At 40.7% G+C, this 11,074-nt stretch overlaps 1 protein-coding gene across 2 annotated transcripts in view; it reads left to right on the top strand.

Annotated features, from left to right (window-relative positions):
• Window positions 1–628: 628 nt before the first annotated feature.
• DIS3L2 (DIS3 like 3'-5' exoribonuclease 2) overlaps window positions 629–11,074 on the top strand; it is a 4,570,298-nt gene continuing 4,559,852 nt past the window's right edge. For both annotated transcript variants that reach the window (XM_044070680.1, XM_044070679.1), the window contains exon 1: window positions 629–769. In XM_044070680.1, coding sequence (XP_043926615.1) covers window positions 664–769 — 106 coding nt within the window. In that variant the 5' untranslated portion in view covers window positions 629–663. The remainder of the gene's footprint in view (window positions 770–11,074) is intronic.

Below are 11,074 nucleotides of genomic sequence, written 5' to 3'. Positions count from 1 at the left end.
AGAGACAAATGATACACAGTTATACACCTCATTAACGACAGAGAGGTATATAGCACGCTTGACTTTTCCCCGATTTCGTACAGTGATCGGCGCCTACGATATACTTCAACTTCAAGAAAACTATTAGCTTCCGTGACTTGAAACAATGCCAATTTTACTTCAAAACCGAAACAAATATAAGGAATCATGCAACTACAACTCTAAAGAAAAAGGACGAAAATTCATCTACATTCAAAGACTATTAAAACACAAATATTTTATAAACGACACCAAATCACAGCGCTTAACCTTCCATTTCCAAAATGGGTAGCACAGGCAGCTTACTCACAAATTGGTTAAAATTACTCACCTTATACCTGTAAAAAGTTTTTTTTTATGACTTAAGATGATTCAGTATTATTTATCACGGATATTGATTTAAAAAGTAAACCTGAATATGTTACAAATCCTTTTATTGTGGATATTTTAAGACTAAAAATGCGTAACACTCCTTATAATGTGGTACAGACTTGAGAGACACTAAATAGCTTATCGAGTACCCAACCCTGCCCCCACTCACACACGAAAAAAAAAAACGTTTAAAGAATTTTATTAACTTAACCAACAAACAATGTCAGCTTTACAGTCTCTCTATCTCTATCTCTCGTCCTAAATTACATCACAATGGCGCGAGATGTAACGCTATTTGTTATTCCGGAAGCGGTAGTTTTATATGCTCGCATGTTGTTTTTTTTTAACTGCAGCAGGGTAGTGAAAATTGAAAATACAGGTAATTTGGCAAAGGTGGTTAATGTCAAGTTCTGTTTCCTTTCCTTTTATAGTTTGTAATAATATTTTGAATATACTTTTCGGACCTTATTTCCTTCTTATGGGGAAAAGCTGTAATCAGGGGCATGCACGTTTATCCTTAGGATTAGTAATAATACTTGGACGTTTAGTGAGGTTGTTTTCTTTGTGTTTTATTTTTGCAATATGACTTGCTGTGTTTAGTATGTTTTTTGATATGGGAATAATCGAGGAAAACCGGTAGTCTCGTGCAGTGGGGAGAGCTGAATAGGATCGTGAAGTAAAATGCAAGTTTAGGAATTTGTAAACTTGTGTTGTTCTATTTTAGCTGGATAAATAAATTGCTGATTTCAGAACACCTTGTTATTATCACAAGTCTTTAACACGCTTTGAGTTTGATGAAATTGTTGGGTATTGGTATCTTAGCAATGGTGGTAAATGGGTAGAAAGAAGTTAATATTACCGTCTTTTTGTAACTTGGAGAGTGTTAAGCAGGAGGTTAGTATCGAGGTACCTTGAGCCCTCTTTGAAGCAGTTTAGCAGACATTTGTTAGTTTACATAAATTAGCACTAGTAGTAGAATTTCCAGAATAGCCATGTGTAATTTGTGTTTTATAGTGTAATGCTTCAGGCTGGAGACTGTAAATTCGGCGCTCTAAATAATACTGTTATTGTTTATTGTTCACTGGTCAGATGTCAAACGTGTGACATGGCTGGAAAAAGCATTTTCTAAGAATGTTTTAATCAAGATCTTCAGATTGGACAAAGATGCTGAAGAATGTATGCAAAATTAATAAACACTTCTGCACAAGTCATTTTTAAGAGCCTATAGAAAGATTCCTAATGGCTTTAATCACTGTTGATAGCGGGAGATGTCATGTTGTTATTTTATTTAAATTTTTATTTTATTTTACATTTGTACTGCGGTGGTGGTGCTGCGGTAGTGTTGTCGCCTCACAGTAAGACGTTGTCCTGTTCGATTCTTGGCTAGAGCGTCTTCTCTGTGGAGACATGCGTGAATGGGCGTACCTTCGTTGAAGGTTGTGCGTCAGGGCCGGCAGCCTGGCCCGTAAAAATCTACTGCCAATCATTAGCGGACTGGAGTTCCGCTGTGGCGACCCCTAACCAGGAAAAACCGAAAGACACAAACAATTTTATTTTACATTTGTTGACCGGGCTAGTCTAACTGGATGTATGTCCATTTTCAGTGGAGGCCTGGGGAGATAGGCTCAGCTAAACAGATAATATTAAAATGAGTACACTCAAATTTTAGGCAAAAAGGCAATTTTACATAGAAGTATGGTAATGATTTTACTTATACAATCAAAAAGAAAACTGAGAGACATGATTCTTACAGTAGTAATCTTGCAAAGGAAGTTTGTGATCTGCAGAGGTGCACGAGAAGGACTAAGAAAAAAAGCAAACAAACTTTAGGTCACTTGCAGATCATTATCATTGAGGCTAAAGATGTGAGAAAAGAGTACACTGGACAAAAGGAGGCAGTGAATTATTAGCCTGGATAAGTACATGGGCATAGCCAGTGAGTTTTAAGGTATTCTTTGAGTCACTTAAGAGTTGTGTTGAAGTGAGGGATGTAAGTTCAGTAGGAAGAAGGTTCCAGGCTTTCCCCACGGTATTTGAGAACAGTGAATCTCCTGACTTTTATTATTGGATTTGTGCATAGATACTAGTAGTTTGTTTGCTGAGTGTAGAGTTGTAAGATTTTTGTAGGGAATGATAAGGCTAGTGAGAGTTGGTGTATTACTAGGATGATAGAGGGACTTGTGGGTGATAGTAAGTTGATGTAATAGAAGTTGATTGGGTAGCTCCAGCCATCCTAGCTGTTTAAGGTTATGACAACGGTGGGTTCTAGAAGGGGAGCTAGTGGCAAATCTGGCAATGCTGTTGTAGGCAGTTGCCAGTTTTTTGAGGTTATTTTTGGATAGATTAGCATAGATGGGTGAGGCATAGAGGAGGGTGGAAATGAGATGGGTTTGGGCAATAGTAGTTCTGGCTAGAGGAGTAAGGAAGGGTTTAATTTTGTAAAGAGAGCCAAGTTTTCTGTTAACTGTTTTTATAGTGGTGTTACTGTGAGTGTCAAAGTTAAGGTTGTGGTCAGTGGTTATTCCTAAGAGTTTAGTTGAGTCAGGTGATATGACAGTGCCATTATTAGATGTAACTGTGAATTCTGTTGTGGAAGATTTTTGTGTAAAGAGCATTAATTTAGTTTTTTGGGGATTCAGGAGAACGCAGCGACATTGGAACCAGTTTTCAACAATATTAAACACACTTTGGGTGAGGGATTGGAGTTCAGATGAGGTAGTGGCAGAACATAATAAAGTAGAATCATCAGCATATTGTATGCAGGTCGCTTGATGAATTGCTGTAATTAGATTATTGATGAAAACTTATGATAGAAGAGGGCCTAGAATAGAGCCGTGAGGGACATCAAGGGAAATAGGGAGATGCATGGAAAGAATATTGTCCCAGAGCACAGCCTGCTGCCTATTGTCTAGGTAGGACTTGAAAATTTGTAATGCCTGTGTGTCTAGTGAGAAGGATTCAAGTATATTTAAAAGAAACTGATGATTAACCATATCAGAGGCTTTTGAAAGGTCATTAAAGAGTGCAGAGGATAAAGTATTATTACGGTATTTGTTGATGCAGTCAGTGAGGGATAGGAGGACAGTGGTAGTGCTATGGAATGGCCTAAAGCCATTACTAGAATTTTTACTCTGCAGCAGTAGGTAGTTTCACACTTCCCAACTGTACAGATTTTTCCAGAATGTCCAGATTTCTGCTTCAAAAATTCTCTGTTTTTCATAAAGTTTGTTTTTATTTTTGGCAAATCACTTGGATGATCTGAGGAATGAAAGTACTAAATAACAAGTAAGTACTTTGTGGAATGAAAGTACTAAATAACTTGAGTTTCAAACTTCATATCCTTTAGAAAAATGCATTTTAATACAAACCATGTTATTCTAGTTATTTTCAAAGTTTGTCAGAGCACTGTTTAAAATCTGCCCCTGTTTTGGGCCTTTGTCCCCCCATTATGTAAGGCTTTGTCCAGATTTCTTGAGCTAAGAGGTTGAGAGGTGTGGTGGTTAAAATATTTCGGTTTAAAAACAAATCTCAGGAAAATGCAATCATTAGATTTTTTTAACTTATTTAACTTAGTTCTGTGTAATATTAAAATCAAGCAGTTTGTGAGAACTTGAGGACTGTGGTTTAAAATATTTTAATCTGTACAGAAGATATAACTAGAAAATGAAGTAGTCTAGGACCATACTAACACTTTTCACAGTGCAGTCAGGAATGGTTGAGATACAGTTGTCCTTATGACTTGTAGGTTGTGGTGCGTCTTGAGTAATAAATCTTATTTGTCCTACCATGGGGACAAACATGATTATAATTAAAGACAGCACACCTTTAATTACTAATATTTTCTTTTCATTATATGTGTTCGTTGTAACAGGTTAAACAAGTGACAGTTGATTGAATTCCCAACTAAGTACAAAAGGCAGGTTTGGAAGAAGTGCCAGTCAAACCATCCAACCAGACATCCTTTAAAGTTTTCCCTGAATTGCCATGCACAGTCAACATCATTCCAACCCCCTAGTAACGTATAACATTCAAAAATAAACAATTCATAGCGGCATTAAGACAGATAAGTCATTTTCCTGAAAGTATCCTTTTACTGTGTGTTGCGTATGTTCGTGTCTTTGTTCTGTGGTAACTTGATTAACCTGTTACAGGTTGTTGGGGGAACTAGAGCCTATCCCTGCACTGAATGAACACAAGGTTGTGGATTAATCCTGAATGAGGTTCCAACTCATGGAAGGATACATGCACACAACATGGAATGCACATCTACATGCAGTTTGGAGGACTGCCAGTTCACCTGCAACATGTCTTTGGGACATTGGAGGAAAATGGAGCCCACAGTGAAAACTCACTCAGACCAAGGAAAGACATGTGAACTCCACCCAGTAGGCATCTCAGCCAAGAACTGAAAAAAAACAAGAGCTGTAAGGCAGCAGTAACTGCCGCACCATTTTGTGGATTTGTGGATTGTGTACGTTTATATACCTAAACCTCTTGAAATAGCTCATGAATTCAAACTGCAGCCATTTGAATTCCTTTATGTATTACCTATACTGCAACTTTGATGGCATTAAAATTGCCCCTTACTACCACCTGCCTCCTGATGTTAGGTGATTTCTCCAATGTATGACTTCTTGCAGTGCTCTTCCATGTATAGCTTTGTTCTTTTACTTGTGTTCAGTGTACAGCTTTTTATTATATATATGTGTGTGTGTGTGTGTGTGTGTGTGTGTGTGTGTGTGTGTGTGTGTATATATATATATATATATATATATATATATATATATATATATATATATATATATATATTTGGCACCAAGCTGTTAACCACCCCATCAGTATTTCTTAATACTGCAGCTCTTACCTTCTTCAAACCCCATGTCTATTCTCTGTCTTTGTGGCTGTATTCTTTCTTTCCTCTCCTTAATATCTTATTTCATGCTCACTTCCCTTGGTCATTTTTTATCTCTTTTTACCCTTATCCCTGTTCTTTCCCTGACTCTAGTTTAAATAAAAGTCTTGCATATTCCCTTCCTTTTCCATAATAAGAATCAGTAGCCTGCACCTGTTACACTTAGTATAAGTATAAATCGGCCTGTTGTGCTGTTTTTAAGTCTGCCCTGCTTCAGTGGTGGTTACTTTGACTGTTGCTATCAGTGGTTTACTTGCATACAGTTACATTGGAGCTCATTCATTTAAATATCCATCTGTCGTCCAGATATGTCATGCATCTTTTTTTTTAAGCCATATTTCTGTGAAAATTGGATATCTGTAGAGAAGTCTGTCTGTGTACATCTTTAGAAAAACTCTTGACTACTGCTCTCGACCCCTTGCAGTGCCTCTTCAGAGATATCTGGATCTCTTCTCCCCCAGATGTAATAAAATCATTGTACAGACACTTTCTTATAGTTTAGTCCTAAAATGTGGTAGAAGATTTCAAAGCCATCGCATATATCTGTGTGTATATTATACAGCTGTAAAAATAAAATGAAATATCACCTGAACACAAACTGATGAAGCACTTTTAAGCTTAAAAAAAGACAAATTGTGTAGGTTCATAGGCAGGTACTAGGCTTTCTGCCCAAGGGCATTTATAAGCCTAGCCAGAGTGTGTTAGCTTTTGCTGCCCCATTGATTAATTAACTGAGCCTCTGTCAAGAAGAGCCAATTAAGTGATGCCAGGGGTGTATTTTCTGTTACCCATCCACTCGTCAAGGTTTCTCTTGAAGAGTGTTCGTGAGGGGCTCTGCCTAATGTAGTTAGGAATTTTGTTCCAAAGCATGGGAAGTCTCTGTGACAGGAATCTATCCCTCCAGCATGTTCTATTTATTGTTGTGGCGAGGTTTAGCTCACTAGAGTGAGTGGCTCGCAGTGACTTGGATTTCTTTAGGTGGAGCATGTCCATCAATTCTGAGTTGGACATGGCTTTGTAAGTCAGGCAGAGATCACCTCTGAGTAAGCAATATGCTACTGAGTACAGCTGGAGTTTTTCCAGTCAGGCTACATAGGACACATGTTTGAGACCAGTAATCCTCTTGGTGAGGTACTTTTGTGGTCTTTCCAGCTGTTGGAAGTGTCTTGTGAGGTACATCCCAAATGGGGCGTTGTATTCTATAATGGGTCTAATAAGTGATGAGTAGAGAGGCACAATAATCTCCTTTGATCTGGATGCGAACCCTTTTGAGATTAGGTGGACCACATAGAAGGATTTTCTAACCACCTTGGCAATATGATTATCAAAGGAGAGATTACTGTCTACTTGGGTCCCCAGATCCCTTATTACTTTTTCTGTATTTAAGGGACTACCACCTATGTGTAGTTCGTGCGTACTTTGTTTTTTCCAAAGGTGATGACTATGCACTTTTTGGCATTCAGCTTGAGGCCATGATTTTGACACCAGGTATCCGTCTCAGTGAGACCCTTCTGGAGGGTGTCTGTATCAGCCGGAGAATCAGTTATGGCCCCTAGTTTGCAGTCGTCTGAGAACTTGGTTAGCCAAAGTCCTCCTGTGCTTTCCTGTACCTCTGAGAAGTATATACCGAACAGGAGGGGTCCTAGGACTGACCCCTGCGGGACGCCACTTGTAACCAGTTTAGAGTCGGACCTAGAGTCTGCAGCTCTCACCGTGTGTGTTCTGTCCGTGAGCCAATTTGCAACCCATCTCGTAATGTAGGGGTTAATGTTCAGGTTGATGAGCTTGTCTATAATACCAGAATGGGGAATGGTGTTGAAAGCCTTTGCGAGGTCTAGGTAGGCTGTGTGGACCTCCTTGCCCTCGTCTAATGCCTTGGTAACTGTCTTGAAGAAGTCCACCAGGTTTACGAGGCATGATCTGCCCTTAACAAAGCCAAACTGGGTGGGGTCCAAAGTTTGGAGGTTCCCAATGTCTCTGTTAATGAGTTCCATGATGATGCGTTCTATAGCCTTGCAGACCAGACTAGTCAGGCTTCTAGGGCGATAGTTCCCTGGGTCCGTTGTGGCACTACCTTTGTGGAGTGGGATAACTGTTGCTGTGCGCCACTATGTGGGTACTTACCCTGTAGAGAGGCTGAGTTTGAATAGTGTGTTTAGGTGGGGGGTTAGTTCATTTTGAAGCTCTTGCAGGATGCAGCCTGGGACATTGCCCGGTCCCATTGAGGCTGTGTTTTTGGCTTTGGATAGGGCTGTTTTAACCTGTGTGTCGGTGATTGCCAGGGCCTTACATTTTTCTGGTATGGTTATGGGCCCTTTAGGGGGTGAGAGGGGTGTGAAGTTTGCACTAAACCTGTCTGCCAAAATGTTGGCAATATCAGCCGGTTCAGTGTATTTTGTGCCATTCTGCACCAACTCAGAGCAGATCTGAGAGTTTCCACTTAGGTTCTTGACATAAGAAAAGAACTAAAGAACGCTTTGTGGTTGTCTTTGGAGTCCCTGTCGATTTTTCTTTCGAAGCTAGCCTTGGATGATTTAATGAGGGATCGTAGTTTCTTGCTGATACTGATCAGGGATGTCTTTCCTTCTAGGGATTTTGCTCTTGTCTGTACTAGTTTCCTCCTCCTATTGTAGAGCCTGTTTATGGCAGGGGTCCACCAGACTGGTTTACTTTTCTTGGTGGAGTGAGTTTTGGTTTTACTTGGGATAGCACGATCCATGCATTCCTGCAGATGGTCATAGAGTGCCTTTGTATAGGTTTCAGCAGCTTGGACAGCATTGTCGATTGACATGGGGGCTGTGAACCTTTCCACCTCGGTCTTAAGTAACTTGAAGTTTGCTTTTGAATAGTTTTTCATAGTGGTTTCCTTGAATGGAGTTGGGGGTGGAATGTGGATATTCAGAGTGATTTAGTCTATGGTCTGAGCTAACCAGCGAGGGGTTGACGTCAGATGTGGAACACCGGTCGCCCATGTTGGTGATGACCAGGTCCAGTGTGTTGTTCCCTCTGGTAGGGGTATTGACCAGTTGATCCAGGGCGTTTGAGTTTATAAATTCTAGGAAGCGTTTGGCAAGGGAATTAGTACTTGAGTAGTTCTCCCAGTTAATGTTTGGGTAGTTGAAATCACCCAGTATTAGGGTGTTTAAGACCTTCTTATTTCCCACTGTCTCCAGAAGTGCAGAATGGGGGTCCTGGGTCAAGGTGGGAGATCTGTAGCAAGCTACAATTTGGATTGCAGTTTTGCCCTTTGTTAGTTGCACTTGGATGATTTATGATGCATCGTGCTGCGCCACTAACCTGGAGGTGCGAGTATCCTTGATGAAAATGGATACACCCCTGCCTTTTGTGTTTCGCTCTGGGTGCTGTGGCTGAAAGGTATGGTATGAGTTTTATAGCCTGGTAGTGCTGGGGTACTCTCTGGAGCCTTAAACCAGGTTTCTGTTACTGCACAGATATCTGTTCTCCATACTGAGGAGTGCCTTCAGTGCGTGCATTTTGAGGTTTAGACTTCTGGCGTTGAGTAGCATTACCCTCAGTTTTTGGTTTCTTGTGCTATTTACAGTGGTGGATTTGTCTTTTGAGCCTTGCCTAAAAAGGCACTATGGGGGAGGCAAGAGCCTTTGCCAGTATTCTAAAGTGTGAGGGTGACAGGTGCAAGCCATCTCTTGCGAAGCAATGTGGCTTGTCGAGCATGTCATCCCAGGTAGACAGATACTGGATCCCCTTTGAATGACACCAAAAACTTAGCCAATTGTTGAAATTGATCATTTTTTCTTTGTACTGTGGCATCATTTATGGTGAGATCAGGATGCTGGTTAGGGTCATACCTGCCTGGGCTACATGATCAGAGAGCTCTTCCATGTCTCTCTTCATGTAGTCCAGGGAGGTACGTCTCAGGTCATTCACACCAACATGTACAATGACAGAGTCGTATTTGTACTTGTTCTGGAGCGACCTGAGTGCTTGTGTTATGTGGCGGATCCTGGCACCCGAAAGGCAGCTAACTGTAACCTTCTGCTTGTCCAGCCTAGTTAGTGGAACATCAGTGTGCCTGACTAAAGAGTCGCCTATTTACTAGTGTGTTGGTTATGTTATTTTGCCTTAAGGGCTGTGATTGCGTGACACACTGATTATGTGAAGTATGTGTTTCTCGGTTGGTGATGGGTTGTGGAGGTTGCTTGGATGCTGCTTTGGAGGTCTTCATTGCTTTTGCAGAATTTTATTTAGAGCCTCCAAGTATGTTTTCGTGTATTTATGTGTGTTATTTGCCTGTATTGGTTTGTTAGGTCTATGTGAGACTGGTGTTGTGTTGCAAGTATTACCCTTCTCCTCTTGACTGTTAGCTCCAGTCTTGGGTTGAGAGTGATTTGCCTCCAGTCTGGCTGTATAATTGCATCTCTCGCATATATTAGTGTTTGGTGGTAGGAGGAGAGGGTTGTCTGTGTACATGAGGCAGTTGTAACATTGCCTCAGAATTGCCCAGATTCACCAGTTGGACTGGAGAGAACACCGGAAACTACCCTTTGGACATGCCTGAATAGGTAGAGTGATCTGTTTTCCTGATTGACAGGTGGGGACGATTAGAGAGCCTTGTCCTTCTGGACACTATAAGGGGGCTAGTGCTAGGGGTAGTTGGTGCTTGTTATGAGTTTTAAGCAAGTGCTGGGCATAAAATGAACGGTTTGAGTGCTAGAGTTGATGGTTTGTCTAGTTCCTAGGGAAAAACTGAAGGGCAGACCTTGTGGAGCCAGGAATAGTTTAACCCTAGCTGCCCGGCAAGCTAAACAGTGCAAATGCGTTTTTTTATACCGGAAAGATTAAAGAGAGATAGATTGGCACAAAACGGTCAATAAAACTACAGTTTCTGGGCAGAAACCACTCCTCCAAGGACAAGTAGGCTGTTCAGAGCTCCCTACTCTCACTGGTGAACAAAGAAACTTCCTTTTTGGCCAAATAAGGTATGGCCAACACAGAAGCTCAAACACAGTCCATGTATCAGCAGGTTTCTGAAACTGGACTTTTCTAGCTTTGTAAGGTGGGAAAATGGCAAGATTTTTTTTTTGTTTTGTTTTTTTCAGTAAATGCAGTAGAAACGGGTAACAAACAACTTTTACAGTGCAGTAATGGCTGTCACATGTGAGTGGGAAGCCAGAGACAATTAAAAAATACAATTTACAGCAAAAATTATTTGTTTAAAGTGCAGTCACAAGTAAATGCAATTTTCAGTATAAAATGAGCATTTTGAGAAGCAATAGACCCCAGAAAACGAGCGTATAGGTGGAAATAGCAGTAAACAACAAGAAAACCAAAAGATGGTACTTAAACACTCCAAAGTCTCTCATTTTGCCTTTCTGGTGTTGTAGGTCTCTGCAGGACACCTGGGCATGATCTGCTGAGCATATACAGATGCAAAAACCGCGCAAATGCGTTTTTTGTATCAGAAAGATTAAAGAGATCGAAATTGGCCCAAAACAGCCAATAAAACTACAGTATCTGGGCAGAAACCACTCCTCCAAGGACAAGTGGGCTGTTCAGAGCTCCCCACTCTCACTGGTGAACAAAGACACAGTCCAGGTATCTGAAACTGGACTTTTCTAGCTTAGTAAGGTGGGAAAATAGCAAGTTTTTTTGCACTACACAGGGCTTTGCTGCAGAGTGTCTGATGGGAAAAGTGATGATCTACAATTTGTTTGAAAACAGATGAACCATGGCTGAATCTGTGGGTTACTGCATACTGTAATTTATTTGTGAGTGTTCAAGTGCGCATGATTG

The sequence above is a fragment of the Protopterus annectens genome, chromosome 4.part1, assembly GCF_019279795.1.
Source record: "Protopterus annectens isolate FY-2018-M chromosome 4.part1, PAN1.0, whole genome shotgun sequence".
NCBI lineage: Eukaryota > Metazoa > Chordata > Ceratodontiformes > Protopteridae > Protopterus > Protopterus annectens.
The sequence above is the reverse complement of the archived record's forward strand: the minus strand, read 5'-3'. Positions and strand labels throughout refer to the sequence as shown.